At 32.4% G+C, this 13,929-nt stretch overlaps 1 protein-coding gene across 1 annotated transcript; it reads right to left on the bottom strand.

The window, feature by feature from the left end:
• Nucleotides 1–7,124: 7,124 nt before the first annotated feature.
• LOC133824331 (proteasome subunit alpha type-3) lies at nucleotides 7,125–12,910 on the bottom strand. Its single transcript, XM_062257210.1, has 10 exons — nucleotides 12,630–12,910; nucleotides 12,404–12,443; nucleotides 12,226–12,309; nucleotides 11,905–11,978; nucleotides 11,246–11,332; nucleotides 11,075–11,159; nucleotides 10,913–10,959; nucleotides 8,772–8,837; nucleotides 7,888–7,978; nucleotides 7,125–7,475 (listed from the first exon to the last, which is right to left on the bottom strand). The coding sequence occupies exons 1-10, from the start codon at nucleotides 12,731–12,733 to the stop codon at nucleotides 7,404–7,406; spliced, it is 750 nt and encodes a 249-aa protein (XP_062113194.1). The 5' UTR covers nucleotides 12,734–12,910; the 3' UTR covers nucleotides 7,125–7,403.
• Nucleotides 12,911–13,929: the final 1,019 nt, after the last annotated feature.

Raw genomic sequence — 13,929 nt, 5'->3', positions numbered from 1 at the left:
AACTTCCCAAGGTGCAATTCTCCTAAAGCTTTGCTGGTTGAGGAATGATGTTGATGTGAGGCCTCTTTATCCTCTTTGGTGAACATGGGAGCACTCCATGTTCTACGATCTTCACCTAAGTCCAATGGAGAACTCCATCTAAAAATATCATCGGTTCTACTTAGACCTGGACGACTACTGCTGGTCCCAGGTGTTTGCCGGTCTTCTATTCTGCGTTCCTCATCTGCCATAACATCTGAACTCTGTGTTGGAAAATCTGCCCTAACATCTGGCCCACCAAGATCTGTTGCATTAGCAACAGGATCGTTGTTGACATAAGGTTCGTAGCCATAGGGATCGTACTCCGCCGTGTCATGTACATATGACGGATCTCTAACCGGGATATCATCATGGACTATGACATCTGGATTTGTCTCGGGAACACATGTTCCAACGTCACCTTGAGTTCCTTTGAAACCATGACATGGAGGAGAAATGTTCTCTTCAAATCGAACTTCTTTATTAACGTTGGCAGAAGCCGATGCATTTCTTACACCTCCCTTCTTAATCAATGTCACACATAGAGGAATGAGCTTCTCTACAGATTTCGATGCTAACCCAATGAATGCACACACATGCCTATCATTTTTTATAACGGTAGGTTTGACGGATTGTGATAGACATGTGTACAGGACCTCAATTTTCAAGTCATGCACACATTTATCCACTTCAAGCTCATCGTACAGAATGTCAAGCAGTTGCTCATATGTCACACCCTTCTCCACGGGCAGAACTTGATTTTCAGCATCTCTGAAAATCCAATCCTTATTTTCGAGTTCCCAAACACCATTGAATGCAACAAATACGGAAACAGTCGAATCTGCAACAAAAAAACAAAAAAAAGGTCAAAAAGTTAAACTACAACATAAAACAGAAAATATCGATTTCTATCGATATATGTCGAGTCCTATCGAGGTCACACATATCGAGTTTTATCGAGTACAGTCGAGGACTATCGAGGCATACATTCCAATAAAATTCTTATACACCTATTGAGTTTTACGAGGACTATCGAGGCAAACAATCCAATTAAACTCTTATACACCTATCGAGTTTTATCGAGTACAATCGAGTTATTAAATCCAATTAAACTCTTATACACCTATCGAGTTTTATCGAGTACAATCGAGGACCATCGAGGTATTAACATCCTAACATTATCGAGGCACGTTGAGGTCCATCGAGGACCATCGAGCCAGCATGCATGCAACACATCGAGACCTATCGAGTTTCATCGAAACTCATCGAGGCAGGAAAAAAATCTAGAAAAAAACGCACGAAGTATCCAAAATTCATTCCGACAGTGAAAAATTGCAATAAAACATGAAGGCATACACAGATCTGTTCGAAATAAGACAAGTAATGTAACCAGACAAGTTTCCTCACTACATATAACAAATATATACTTACCCATATGATTTTTTCCCCTAGATCCGAAATCCAAAATGAAGTTTCTTGACTTGAAAGGACTCACAACTTGCCCCTAGATCCGAAATGCAAATTAATGGTGGCTAGCTTTTTTTGTGTGTACGAGAGTTTGAGAGATAGAGAGGGAAACATAAGAGATAGAGAGTGAAGACTATGAGAAAAAGAGAGGGAAAATTATGCCAAGGGTATTTTGGGTAGTAACGTCATTAGTAGCACCAAAACGAGAGTTATATAGTGATAGGGTATTTTTTAAATGTAGTGTCACTTATTTCATTAAAACTCAAATTTCCCTTGTAAAATCAAAAACAAGAAAATCACGTTTTCTCTTATTCTAAATCATTGTATCCTAAAATCCTACAAATCTATCATCGCAGCTAGGCTCATTATAACACTCCTTTCATCGTTGCCATAGCTGTCATACTTATTACACATATGGAGGAGAAAGACTGGAACATGGAAAACATATCTGAATGGTCATCTCTGACCTAGCCCACACTAGTGGGCAGCCACTATAAGTCTTAAAGATCTTCGTCTTCTTTACTGAACTTACTTAATTGCTTCATCGAAACAATGGCACCATTTTTAAACATCTTATTATTACTTTGTTTAAGCCTTATTGTCATTAAAATGTTCAACTTCACATAAGACTTTTCAAGGCATTTCACAATTTTTCTCATATTCATATGCATGGTCTTATATCACATAATAATGTATCACATAACTGTGCATGCCATGCATACATGCTGATGCTGAAATGCCAATGTTCATGTTCATGATTCATGTTTGATGGTATTCAATAAAGGCATTGTATCACATCTCGTATAACTCAAAACATCTTTAGTCATAATACATGAAGCTTTGGGTTAGTGGCGTTGTTATACCTTAACGTAGAGCTATGGCTCAGGTCTAAGGTTTCCATCCTAAAAACTTAAATGCTTCATATATCATAACATATAACAAAATCATGAACATAAAAGATAATCAACATATTCATCAACATAAGAACACATACTTGCACGTAATTCATATCAATCTTAACCAAGTAAGACATTTTTCACATATCACGAAAATTCATCAATTATATATCACACAACACCATTATGATATTCATATAACTATTGTTCACATACTTATCATATGCATCATCATCATTCCATACTTAACTCATCAGATATACACAATCAATGTAGTCATGCGTCTTACACTTAAGCACAAAATGTGAGATTTACTTACCTTAGGTCCTTAGCTTATTTTAAAACTGCTCACCAAAAGTCAATCAATCAAATCCATATAAATCATATTCAAGGCACATCATTTATTAAATTCTATCGAAATCGTAAATATACACTATTGATAGTGTATATTAACAATACCAGAAACTATATAAATGATAATAATAATTATTATCAACGTAATGCAAATAACTCTTCATATAAAACCATACTTTAAACCTTGATCATAAAATAATGTACTCTTATAATAATAATAATAATAATAATAATAAGAACAACAACAACAACAATAATAATTATCGTCTATAAATAAACTTATTTCAATATTAATAACAAAATACTTCAATAACAATAAATATATGAATGTACATATTCAAATAGTTATTTTATAAAAGAAATCATATTTTTAATATAAAATTGTAATAATCGATATAATGATAATAATATAAATATAAATAATTATATTATTATTAATTAGTCATACTATCAATTCCAGTGATATAATAAATATACTTTCTCCAAAATTTACTGGTCTTACAAATATCAATAACTGTAAGAAACTAATATTTGATATTATTTTAATATTCAAATATTAACAAAAATATTAATATATAATAATAATTGTTAAATAATAGGTTTACTATAAATCACACTTTTCATATATATATATATAAACTATATTCTTGATTTACTTAACAAAATAATAACAATAATAATTAAAATTAATTAATCATAATAATTTCCATATTAATAGAAAATCAATTAAATATGTTTTTTTATAATTTATTAAATATCTAATATTTTCTAGAAAATTGGATAGCACAACAGCTATAAAATGGACAATCCCAAAATCAAAACCTGTATCAGAAATACATATAATCTCAGACAGCTAGTATAATTACATAAAAATATTTAATATATCAAGAATATATAATTATATACTATAAATACACATAATAACAATTACTCTAATCAATAACAATATAGGTCAAAGAATTTATACCACTATGATTGGGTTCCACAATAAGTGATAACTCTACAAAATAGAGTTATTTTACCACTTTTTATGTGCTAATTGTTGCTTAATTCTTGAGTTTTTAATTGATTTATTAATTTTTTAAGTAATTTTAAATTTATTAGTCTTATTTTGATTTTATAGATTTTTGTGTGTTTTTATAGTCATTTTGTTGTAATATGTTGTAGTTTAATTATTTGAAATTTATACTGTTAAGTTAGGAATAAAAAGATGCAATTTTGAGCTTAAATGTTTAAGTAAATTAAGTTTGAATTAATATTTTCATGGAACTTATGTTGTATATTTTATTATTGAAAATATTTTGTTTTAATTTAATTTATGTTTATTTTTGTAGAGAAGTGTAATTTTTTGGCTCTTGAAAAAGTAAGAAAATGATGAGAAAGGTGGCATTTTTAAGGAAAGAAAGGAATAAAAGAATGGCATTTTTGAGATTGAAAAAAAAAGCCAACAGGCCCATCAATGGCCCAAGCCCAAGTTCAGCAACTAGCCATCAGCCACATTCACCAAATGCACTCCACCATTTGCCTCTTGAAGTTCACGGTTCCAGCTGCCTCATTCAGCCACCAACGCGCCTGATGCACTCCTCAGCTCCCCCAGACCCACAGCCCACGCCAGTGCACACCATCTGCCAACCCAGCCAACATTTTCTTCTTTACTTTCCCTTGAGCCCAACAATTTCTATTTTTTGTACCTTTGTCCCTTTGTCTAAAAATATCACATTTTTACCACACTTTCTACACATTTTACCCCAAAACATCATTATTACACCCTATAATTTACCCATATTTGTCATATTATAATTAATTAAATTAATTTAATCAATTTAATTATTTTTAATTGATTATTTTAATTCCCATTTTTTGGCTATAAATAAGGGAGTTTGGTGTCCATTTTTGGGGAGAGGTTACTATACCACAAACTCTACACATTTCAAATCTCTCTATTCTCTTCATCTTCTTCTTCTTTTTGGTTATTTTTCTATGTATTTTTAGAGGGAAATTTGGGGGTTTCTCCTCCAAATTTTCCTATTTATGTTTGTAATTTTTAGTTTGTATTTGCTATTCTAATTATATGTTTCTAATCTTTTTAAGATTATTAAGGTGATGATGAAACATTATATAACTAGATAGTATTTATTTTGTATGTTGATTTCCCATTTTGTGCAACAAAGTTTATGGAATTTTCTTCTTCAAATATCTTCTTTCATCTTAAATATCATGTATTTTGGATTTTTAGCACATATTTACACTTTGTTCTTCATTAGTGCTAACACATAATATTCTTTGTGTAAGATGTGTCATTAAATTGTACACATCCATGCTTAGAACAAAATTATTATGTTTTGCCTTATAAATAATGTTCATTGATTTATTTGTTATTTCATTAGATTGATTTACACTAAATGCTTTGAAATTATAATTTTGAAAAGTGAAGAAAAATCTTATCTTTTTAGAAGTAATTTGTGCCTAAACTTATAAATCTATTTGGAAAATGATAGTTTAATTTATTTTAACTATCACTAAAACTTGGGAATCAATATACTTATAAATATTATTGAACATATATTTTGTGGATTCTATTATCTTAATAATCTTATTTTACTATCTTGATTTTTACTTTTAATTTATATTTATATATATTGTCTTTCATTTTTATATTATTGTCTTTTATTGTATTTTCATTATTCAAAAATCTCTTCAATCTTTGGAGCTAGGTTAGAATTTATTAATTTTGGTTTAAAATAGTTTTCTTTTTTATTTTAGACAACTCATTTGGGTTCGACCTTGTGCTTACACGAAAACTATTCTATAAATACAATTCGTGCGCTTGCGAGTATAAATATTTAAAACATACCCGTTTTGGGTCAATCAACAAGTCAAACGATGATTTTCTGAAACTCAAAACGAACTTCGGAATCTCGAACACTAAGTTTCGACCGTCGATCTACGATGGATCGCAGTGGCTCGTGGTGGGCCCACCACCCAATTATGGTAGATGTAGGAATAATTTATTGGGTTTTGAAGCCCACAATACGAGGAACACGATGGTGGTGATGGATTGGCAAACGGATGCCCGAGGTGGCCGAATCGCAACTTTGAAGTCGCGCGGTGGCCGAACTTAAATCGGCCGATTGAGGTGTTTAATCGGCGAGTGAGCTTTAGATTCCTACGTGGTCGATAGTTCGAAGGCCTCTGAGTCCAACGGTCCGCGCGCGTGGCTATATGTGGCGGTCGGAAAGTGGTCGTTCGTCATCGGCAATAGCAACACACAAAGAGGAAAAAGAGAGAGAAAGAAAGAGGAAGAGAAGGAGAGAGAAAGAGAAGAAATTTTTTCTGAGGAGAGAGAGAGGCTACGGGTAAAAGGCTGAAGCCCCCCCTTTTTTTTTAAACTACTCTTGAACCCGAAATATTAAAATTCTTTTCAAATAAGCCCTTTAGCAAATCTTTCTTAATTTTATAAAAATCCTCAATTAAAATTATATGACATTTGAGTCCAATACTTGACTACTCAAGTTTCTCTCTCTTTAATCTCGTTAATAACATAAAATCATGTTTTAAACACTATTTTTTCATTACTATTTCTTAAATTTGTAAACTTGTAGATTTTATGTATTGAAACTCTGATTTATAATAAAAAAAAATGTATTATAAAAATGTTGGATATTACATAAACTAACTCTTATACAAAAATATAGAAAAATAAACCCATAAAAGTAAAAAAAAAAAAAAAAAAATTAAAAACCATAAATTAACTTTTTAAAAAAAAAACCATATTTTTGTGCACTCTATTAAAAATATCATGTAAAAGGTAATTTCCTCAAAATGATACCGTAAACTTGAAAAAAAAATCTTATTATAAATACATATATTTATATAAATCGCATGAGAAAAAGCTATCTAATCTAAACTGAGCTTGTCTTTGGACCAAGTATTTGTACACTAAATAATAACTCATAATATCCAAGTTGTAACTTGTCGTAATTGATTAAAATGACTTTGACACCCATGAAAAAGTTAAATTTAGAAAGAAAATATAATTACCTATTTGCCATCTTAAAATTATTTTAAGTGGGATTGACATCATATATAGCTTTTGTTGCCATCTTTTGAAAAATTAGAATATTTTATTTTATTTATGTTTGTATGGTCTTTTTTTATTCAAATCATATTTTAATATGTACTTGTATAAAATGTTATGTCCATTCGGCTCTCACATTTCGTAAAATAAGTGGGGCAACTTCTACAACGGTCTTTCTTGGAGGAACTGTTAAACGACATATACTTTTTCCAGTTGCCTAAAACAAGACAGCACACTCCACCATCGGCGGAAGCGAACCACCATTAAGGGTCTCGGCGAACATTCTTTGAGTGAGGTTGGAGATTCTATGGTTACGCCCAAGAAGGGAGGCCACACTGGTAGCCCCTTCCCCTTTTCATTAGAAAAAAAGTAAGCAGAAACAAGTGAAGAAAAAAATAGTTTGACATAAAGCAAAGCGTATCCTAAGGTCTGCACCTCACACAATGGAGGTTTTAAATATTTGTAATGGGCAATAGTTGGACCGGCAAACATCGATAGGGCTATCAAAACCCACCAAATCATGTCCCAACTGCATACATTCTTTCAATTTGTGTTCTATTGGGCACTCGCACTAGGCCTATGCATTCAACTTAGTCTGCATCCATTTCTTCCAAAGCTGCTTTAGCTGCTGATTTGGCCTCTTGTAAAAGATCTTCTGGAACCTGAAGCAATGTAAAATTCAACATTGACACACCGATTTAAAAAAATATATATCCACGCTACACTCAACCATCGTTGGATCGCACATGTTTATGTTTGATTCCCAATGGAAAGCGGATCAGAATAAGTTGTTTTAGAAGCTCAAAGAGGAACTGGAGAAAGCAGTCACACATTTGGTTTAACAAGACAGATTGTAACTAGACAATTTATTATGAAAAATATATGTACGGGTGAACTGCTTACTGCTTAGATCTCCATGTATATTGCAAACTTTTATTTGTTTGTTCAAGTGGGACATTGCATCGTAAATTTTAAATAAATTAATGACATGAAATGGGAAAAGTGAAAACTAAATTTGTATGAAAAAAATCAGCAAACAATAACAATAATGAGATAAAATATATAATGAGTTACCTTCTGATGTTGCCGGTTTGATTCATCACAGACCCAGCTCATTTCTAATTCAAAGTCCTTGTCTTTTGCCTCGTCGTGTATTCCATATATGCTGCTCAGCATGAATAAGATATTTCATTACTATTGAGAGTCGAAATAAAACACCTTGTACTATTCACTTGATGTAGCATAACTAGGATGACATAACAAATCCAAATATCACAGAAACACAAAGTAGCCTTGAAGATACTAAATGAAAATAGAAGCGCGAAGTATGCAAAGTTAAAATTTTTGACATGACTCTGCTCTAATTCAACAGCTTTATTATTCAAAGAGTTAAAAAGAATAGTAAAATTCAGATTGGGCACAGCACTGTAAAGTAATACTAATCGTCATTATTATTGAAGCTTTTCCAATTTCCAAAAGCATTCACGAATCTCCATTAATTGAAGCAAGGAGTACTATGGTTGAACAGTTCAAATGTCAAGGCTGAAGATGCCAAAGAAAATCTTCCATTTTTTTAAAGTCGTCGGGAATGAATAAAGTTTCCAAGTAACTCCCCACCTTTCCCCCCAAGTAAAAAAAAAGAAGAATAAAAGAAAAAACGCTAACTATTGTTTATTAGTGAGAAAAGTGGCATCTGTAAGAATTTGAGCATCTCAATTTCTTCCTAAATATCCCAACAAAAATATCTTACTTAGATGGAATTTATAATATTCATTCTTGCCAGTAGTACTTCCCTATTTATCACTGACTAGTGAATGAAATTTCTCTACACAAACAACAGAGTTTCACAGCATTTACAACCCCAACCATGATTCCATATATTCGACCCAATAAAGATCTGCAGTAAAGAATAGTGAACATTAAGAAAACATTTCAAATGTATATAGATTGCCACTCACATTTTTGCAACTTCAATAATCCCTTCCCGACAAGTCATTTCAGAAAGCTTCAACTTTTCAATCTCTCTGCCACATGCAGAAAGCAATCAAGATAAATTTACATTAATGAAACATTTCAACACAAGACTAGGAAATATGCTTTTTTTTATATAAAATAAGAACATAGCAAATATGCCCACATAAATATATTAACAGATGGCACAATCCATCAACAAAGCCAATTTACTAAACAAAGCAAGCATATAAAGGCAAATACGTTGCAAAATGCAGCACTTGATGTTTTGGCCAGAGAAACAAGTTTAGTTTGTTGAAACAAAGTCAATATATGCTCATCATTCAAATATTTGTTTGTATGACAATCACCAAAAGAAATTTAAAATAACAATGGAAAAGTAACCATGCATAAGTTGATAATTTATAAACAAACATGCTCTTGATTTAATGCAAACAAAGGTAAAAATTCTTGATCATCCACTAGAAAAACAGTAGCATTGTGTATTAAGGTGCACATGATTCTTTTTTCTACCTTCTTTGCGAAAAATGGTACTTGGTGTTACAACTGTACATCGTAAATTAGTCAAACATAGAGAAAAATAGCCTTATTTAGCACTATTATTTACATTTGCTTCTGGCTAAAAAAATCAATGTTTAAAATACCGCTTTTACGCCTCAAGGCGTTTTGTTTTTGTGAGGCGAGGCGTATGCCTCAAGGCGCACGCCTCAAATATTTAATTAAAGAAATATTTTCATAACATCTAAAGATATAAAGTAAGATCAATGTGTCTTATAAAACTCAAACATAGAATAAAAAATATCATAAAACTCAAACATACCATAAAATGTATCATAAAACTCAAACATAAAAATCTCATAAATTATCTAAATTTCTAAAATAAAGTTAACTTTTGTTTCTAGAACTAGAATCCTAGATTCTACTATCCTAGAACAAACTTTAGTAGTAATGGGACGATGATTTAGAAATCATATTCCAATTCATCATTGTTTGACAAATCAAAAGTTTAAAATAAGTTTTAATAAGTTTTTTTGGGCCTATTTATACAAGATTTTTATTTTGGGTCTTTTTGGGCATAAAACAGCCCATTACCCGTGAGGCGCACGCCTCAGTCAAATTCCGCCTCAACCGCCTCAACTCAGCGCCTCACTGCGTTTTTTTTCCGCCTCACACTGAGGCGTGCCTCAAGGCGCGCCTCAAAACCATTTTTTTAAACATTGAAAAAAATGTATTTGAATTGTGACTGAGTATGAAGGAATGTGGCTGCTAATTAGTGTTATAAACATTTGAGATTTGTAACATGATAAATATATATGGGCTAACATCACGTGAAACAAAGCCAAAGTTGTGTCTGCTGTATTATTCTTAAGAAGTCTATTGCATCTAACATTCAAACACTTCCAAAGCAGCATATGTCAATTTACGAACTATCGGCATTTTGACATGCAATGGTAGACCTATAACAGACAAAGAGCATTACAAAAATACCTCGGCAGAAATTTGCATTTCTGAACAAAGTTTCTTCTTAGAATTACCATGAGTTAAAGAATGGAGACTATAAAAATTAATAACTTTGTAATTAGGGACCAGCTGATTAAACCAGAATTTGATGAAATGTCATTAAAACTGCCACCAAAAATAAATACAAGTGTTTTCCTGAAAGTTTTAAATAAATAAATTTGAAATTTATACATATATATACACCTTGGTAACAGTGGGTACACCCCCTGTGACCATATTCTCATCATAATGCATTTATAAATTCACCACAAGGGCTCTAGTCTTTCTTTCATTTAGATCAGCTTGAAAACATCTAAAGTCAAGCTAACTTACATTTGACAGCCACATCACAAAACAAAGGTTAGAACTACCGAAGAATCTCTAGATATGACAAAATTATAAACTGTTCTACTTAAACAGAGTTCAAGATTCATTTGTTGATATTTCAAACCTTCCCAAGATTTTAAATTTTCTGTTCGGTATTTTTTTCCCAACTAAACTTTTATTACTGGACACTGATAAGATAATAATACTAACAATTTAAGAAACAATTCAAATTAATCAATTGCAGCAGCTAATCAAATTCAGCAACCTACATGCTGTGGGCTAAAATGCAAGAGAAACTTACGTTTTAGCAGCCTGCCTGCCCTTCCCAATTGCAGCCCCAAAGTACCTCTAAAATAGATTGCAAAACCAATTACTTGAGAACACACAATAAAACATCACAACAATAGAGCAAGAGTAAACTAATTGACTCAATAACAGCAAAACAAAAAAAAAATAAACTCACATAAGAAACTCCAGATGGTTCAACCATGTATAATTGTGGTCCATCTCTGTCATAGCCACCAAGGATTACTCCACACCCGAAAGGTCTGTAGCAAAATAAATAACACTCAGAATACAAAAGGTAGACTGAGTTGACAACACTATTTAATAAGTCATCAACTTATCATCAAACCTGAGCCACCAATATAGTGTACAAAGATGCACATAGCTTGCAACACGTTCAGCCAGTTCCTTAACAGGAATTGCTTCACCATACACACTGCACAAATAGCCAAACAACAGGGTTGATCATGTCCAGTGAAAAAATATATGCAACAATAACGAAACATCTACTTCACTTTTAGAAGAAAAGCAATTATCGAACACATATCCAATGACATTTAAATCAGAATAACTTAACCTTAATTAACCTAGCCCTTAACTGATTAACCAAAAAAAAAGCTTTAAAAAATATTTATAAATATATATCATTTTGATCTGTAACTTGTAAGTGCATATTTTTCTTGTAAAAACTGATCCTTCAACTGTTCTTCATTTTAACAGGAGCTAATGAACTACTTCTATTCATTCATTTTGCTCAGACACCAAATGCGTCCAACTGCATAGTGGTTTGCAAAGAAAAACACCCACAAAACACAACATCCAGTTCTTCTAAACTCAGATTAACTTACCTATGCCCTCAACTTATTAACCCAAGAAAGGAAAGGAAAAATAAATCTAATTTTTAGTTTTGAATTGTAATTCATATTTTCCTTGTAGAAATTCAACTTTTCTAATGGTCCTGTCGTCACAAATACTCATAACTATGAAATTCTTTAGAACAAAACAAACCTTTCATAGTTAGTAGCTTCAGACTTGGCCCGGGCAACAATTTGCCTGCCATCTGCTGCTAAGCCTGCAACAGCCTATAGTAGAAAAACCATCATCAACAAATGCATAAAAACCAAACTTGAGAATTAGGTTCACAAAGACCCATGTCATTGACATACAAAGGAGGGGTTTATTTTGGTGGGGAGTAGTAATCTTTAGAAAATGATAAGGCATTTTTACGAGATTATACAAACATTAATAAAATTTGAATATATAAAATAGAAAACAGAAACAGAATGACCCATATCAGATTTTGAAGGGAAAAAAAATAAATTCTAGTACCATGCCAGAGTGTCGATGAACCGAATGTATTCTTCTATTGGAACCAGGCAACATCATTTTTGACGCTACGAGCTTCTCCACACCCTAAATTTCAAAAAATCCAAACTTCAGAAGTTCAAGCTTACAGTTTTTCTATGAAAAGGAAAATTAATTAGAGAGAGAGAGAATGGAAGTATACCATAACGACGCCATCTTTGCATTTGATCCCAATAACAGTCCTGCAAAAACAACGGTTAAATTCTAATTTTTTTAATTTTCAGATTTTTCGAAACTTTAAAAGGACAACTAGGGTGGTATTCCCAATTCGAAGAGTGGAAATCAGAAAACAAAAACCTAAAATGGATATAACGATTACCGTCCTTGTATTTTTCACGGGAACCAAACAAACAAAAAGACGAACATACCCACTGTTGTCGACAGCTTTGGCGGCGTACTCGATCTGAAAAACGCGGCCATCTGGAGAGAATGTAGTGACGGAAAGATCGTAACCTGTGCCTATGCTGCTCATCTTTCTCCCTCGCAACCTTCGATTTCTGAGTCTGAGTAAACTCGGTTGAAATATGCCCTAACTTCTTCGATTGAAGGAGCTTCAAATAGAGGAAGTGAAGCTCAAGCTCTAGTCGAGTCTTTTCTTTTCTCTCAAGAAAGTGTATAGCTGAGAGAGCGAGACTACCTTCACTTCTCTTTTTTGCTATTTTCGCTATTAGTCCCTAATCTTCAATTCTTAACATATTCATTCCTCCTTTTCTTCTTTATTTTTTACAATTTAATTTTGAAAAAAAAATTGAGATTACCCAAGTTTATTTATTACAATATTCATCATTTTAAGCTTAAGTACAAAGAATTTACACATTAAATTACAAAATCCAAAGTCCCTCCCACCATTTTAAAAATAATGTGTTTATATTATTATTATTATTAGGAAATTTGTAGCGAAAATTAGTTGGTAGTCTAAAAGGTTGCACTTAAGTGAAGTTAATTTTTTTTTTTGCAGCAAAAATCAGTAAGTAGTCTAAAAGGTTCCACTTAAGTCACTAAGTAGTTTTTTTTTTTGCGACAAAAATTAGTAAGTAGTTTGATATGTTGTACTTAAATCACTCAGTATTTTTTTTAGTTGCAAAAGTCATATTTTATACTAATTTTGTCTTAATTTTATTTAATTAATAAAATTGGGGGCAAATATTATTCGTGTTTTCACTAACTGACACGTGGCATAAATTAAGAGTGATTAAGGCTCCACAGAAGTCTTTTAAGGCTCCACGAGAGCTGAGTCTAGTTCTACTATTTACCACCATGGGACGAGTGTATCCTCCTAGGGCATTACCTCCCGAGAACCTTAATCGAAGATTAATGTTCCAACAATTCCTCCAAACATGTGAGAACCCTTCTTCGAAGTAGAAGAACAGTTACCAGGTGTCAAGCAGAGAGGCCTTCTAGACCACAAACAGCTTCTTGACACCCATCTACCACAGAAATTGTAACGCCCCAAACCCCAGGGACCGTTACGGTGTGCCTTGTAAATAGTGCTAAACTCGCTAACCGAGTCATTTGGGCAAAATCGTGAACTAAGTATGATTAGCGGTTTAGGGACTAAAAACTTTGGTTAAGATATAACGTTTCACTAGAACGTTTAATTTATACATTGGGATCCCGAAAATAAAGTTTCAGAGTCTATTACAGAAAATATTTACAACAGGCCGTTCT

Source organism: Humulus lupulus, chromosome 3, assembly GCF_963169125.1.
Source record: "Humulus lupulus chromosome 3, drHumLupu1.1, whole genome shotgun sequence".
NCBI lineage: Eukaryota > Viridiplantae > Streptophyta > Magnoliopsida > Rosales > Cannabaceae > Humulus > Humulus lupulus.
Note: the sequence above shows the minus strand (reverse complement) of the source record. Positions and strands in the feature narration are given on the sequence as shown.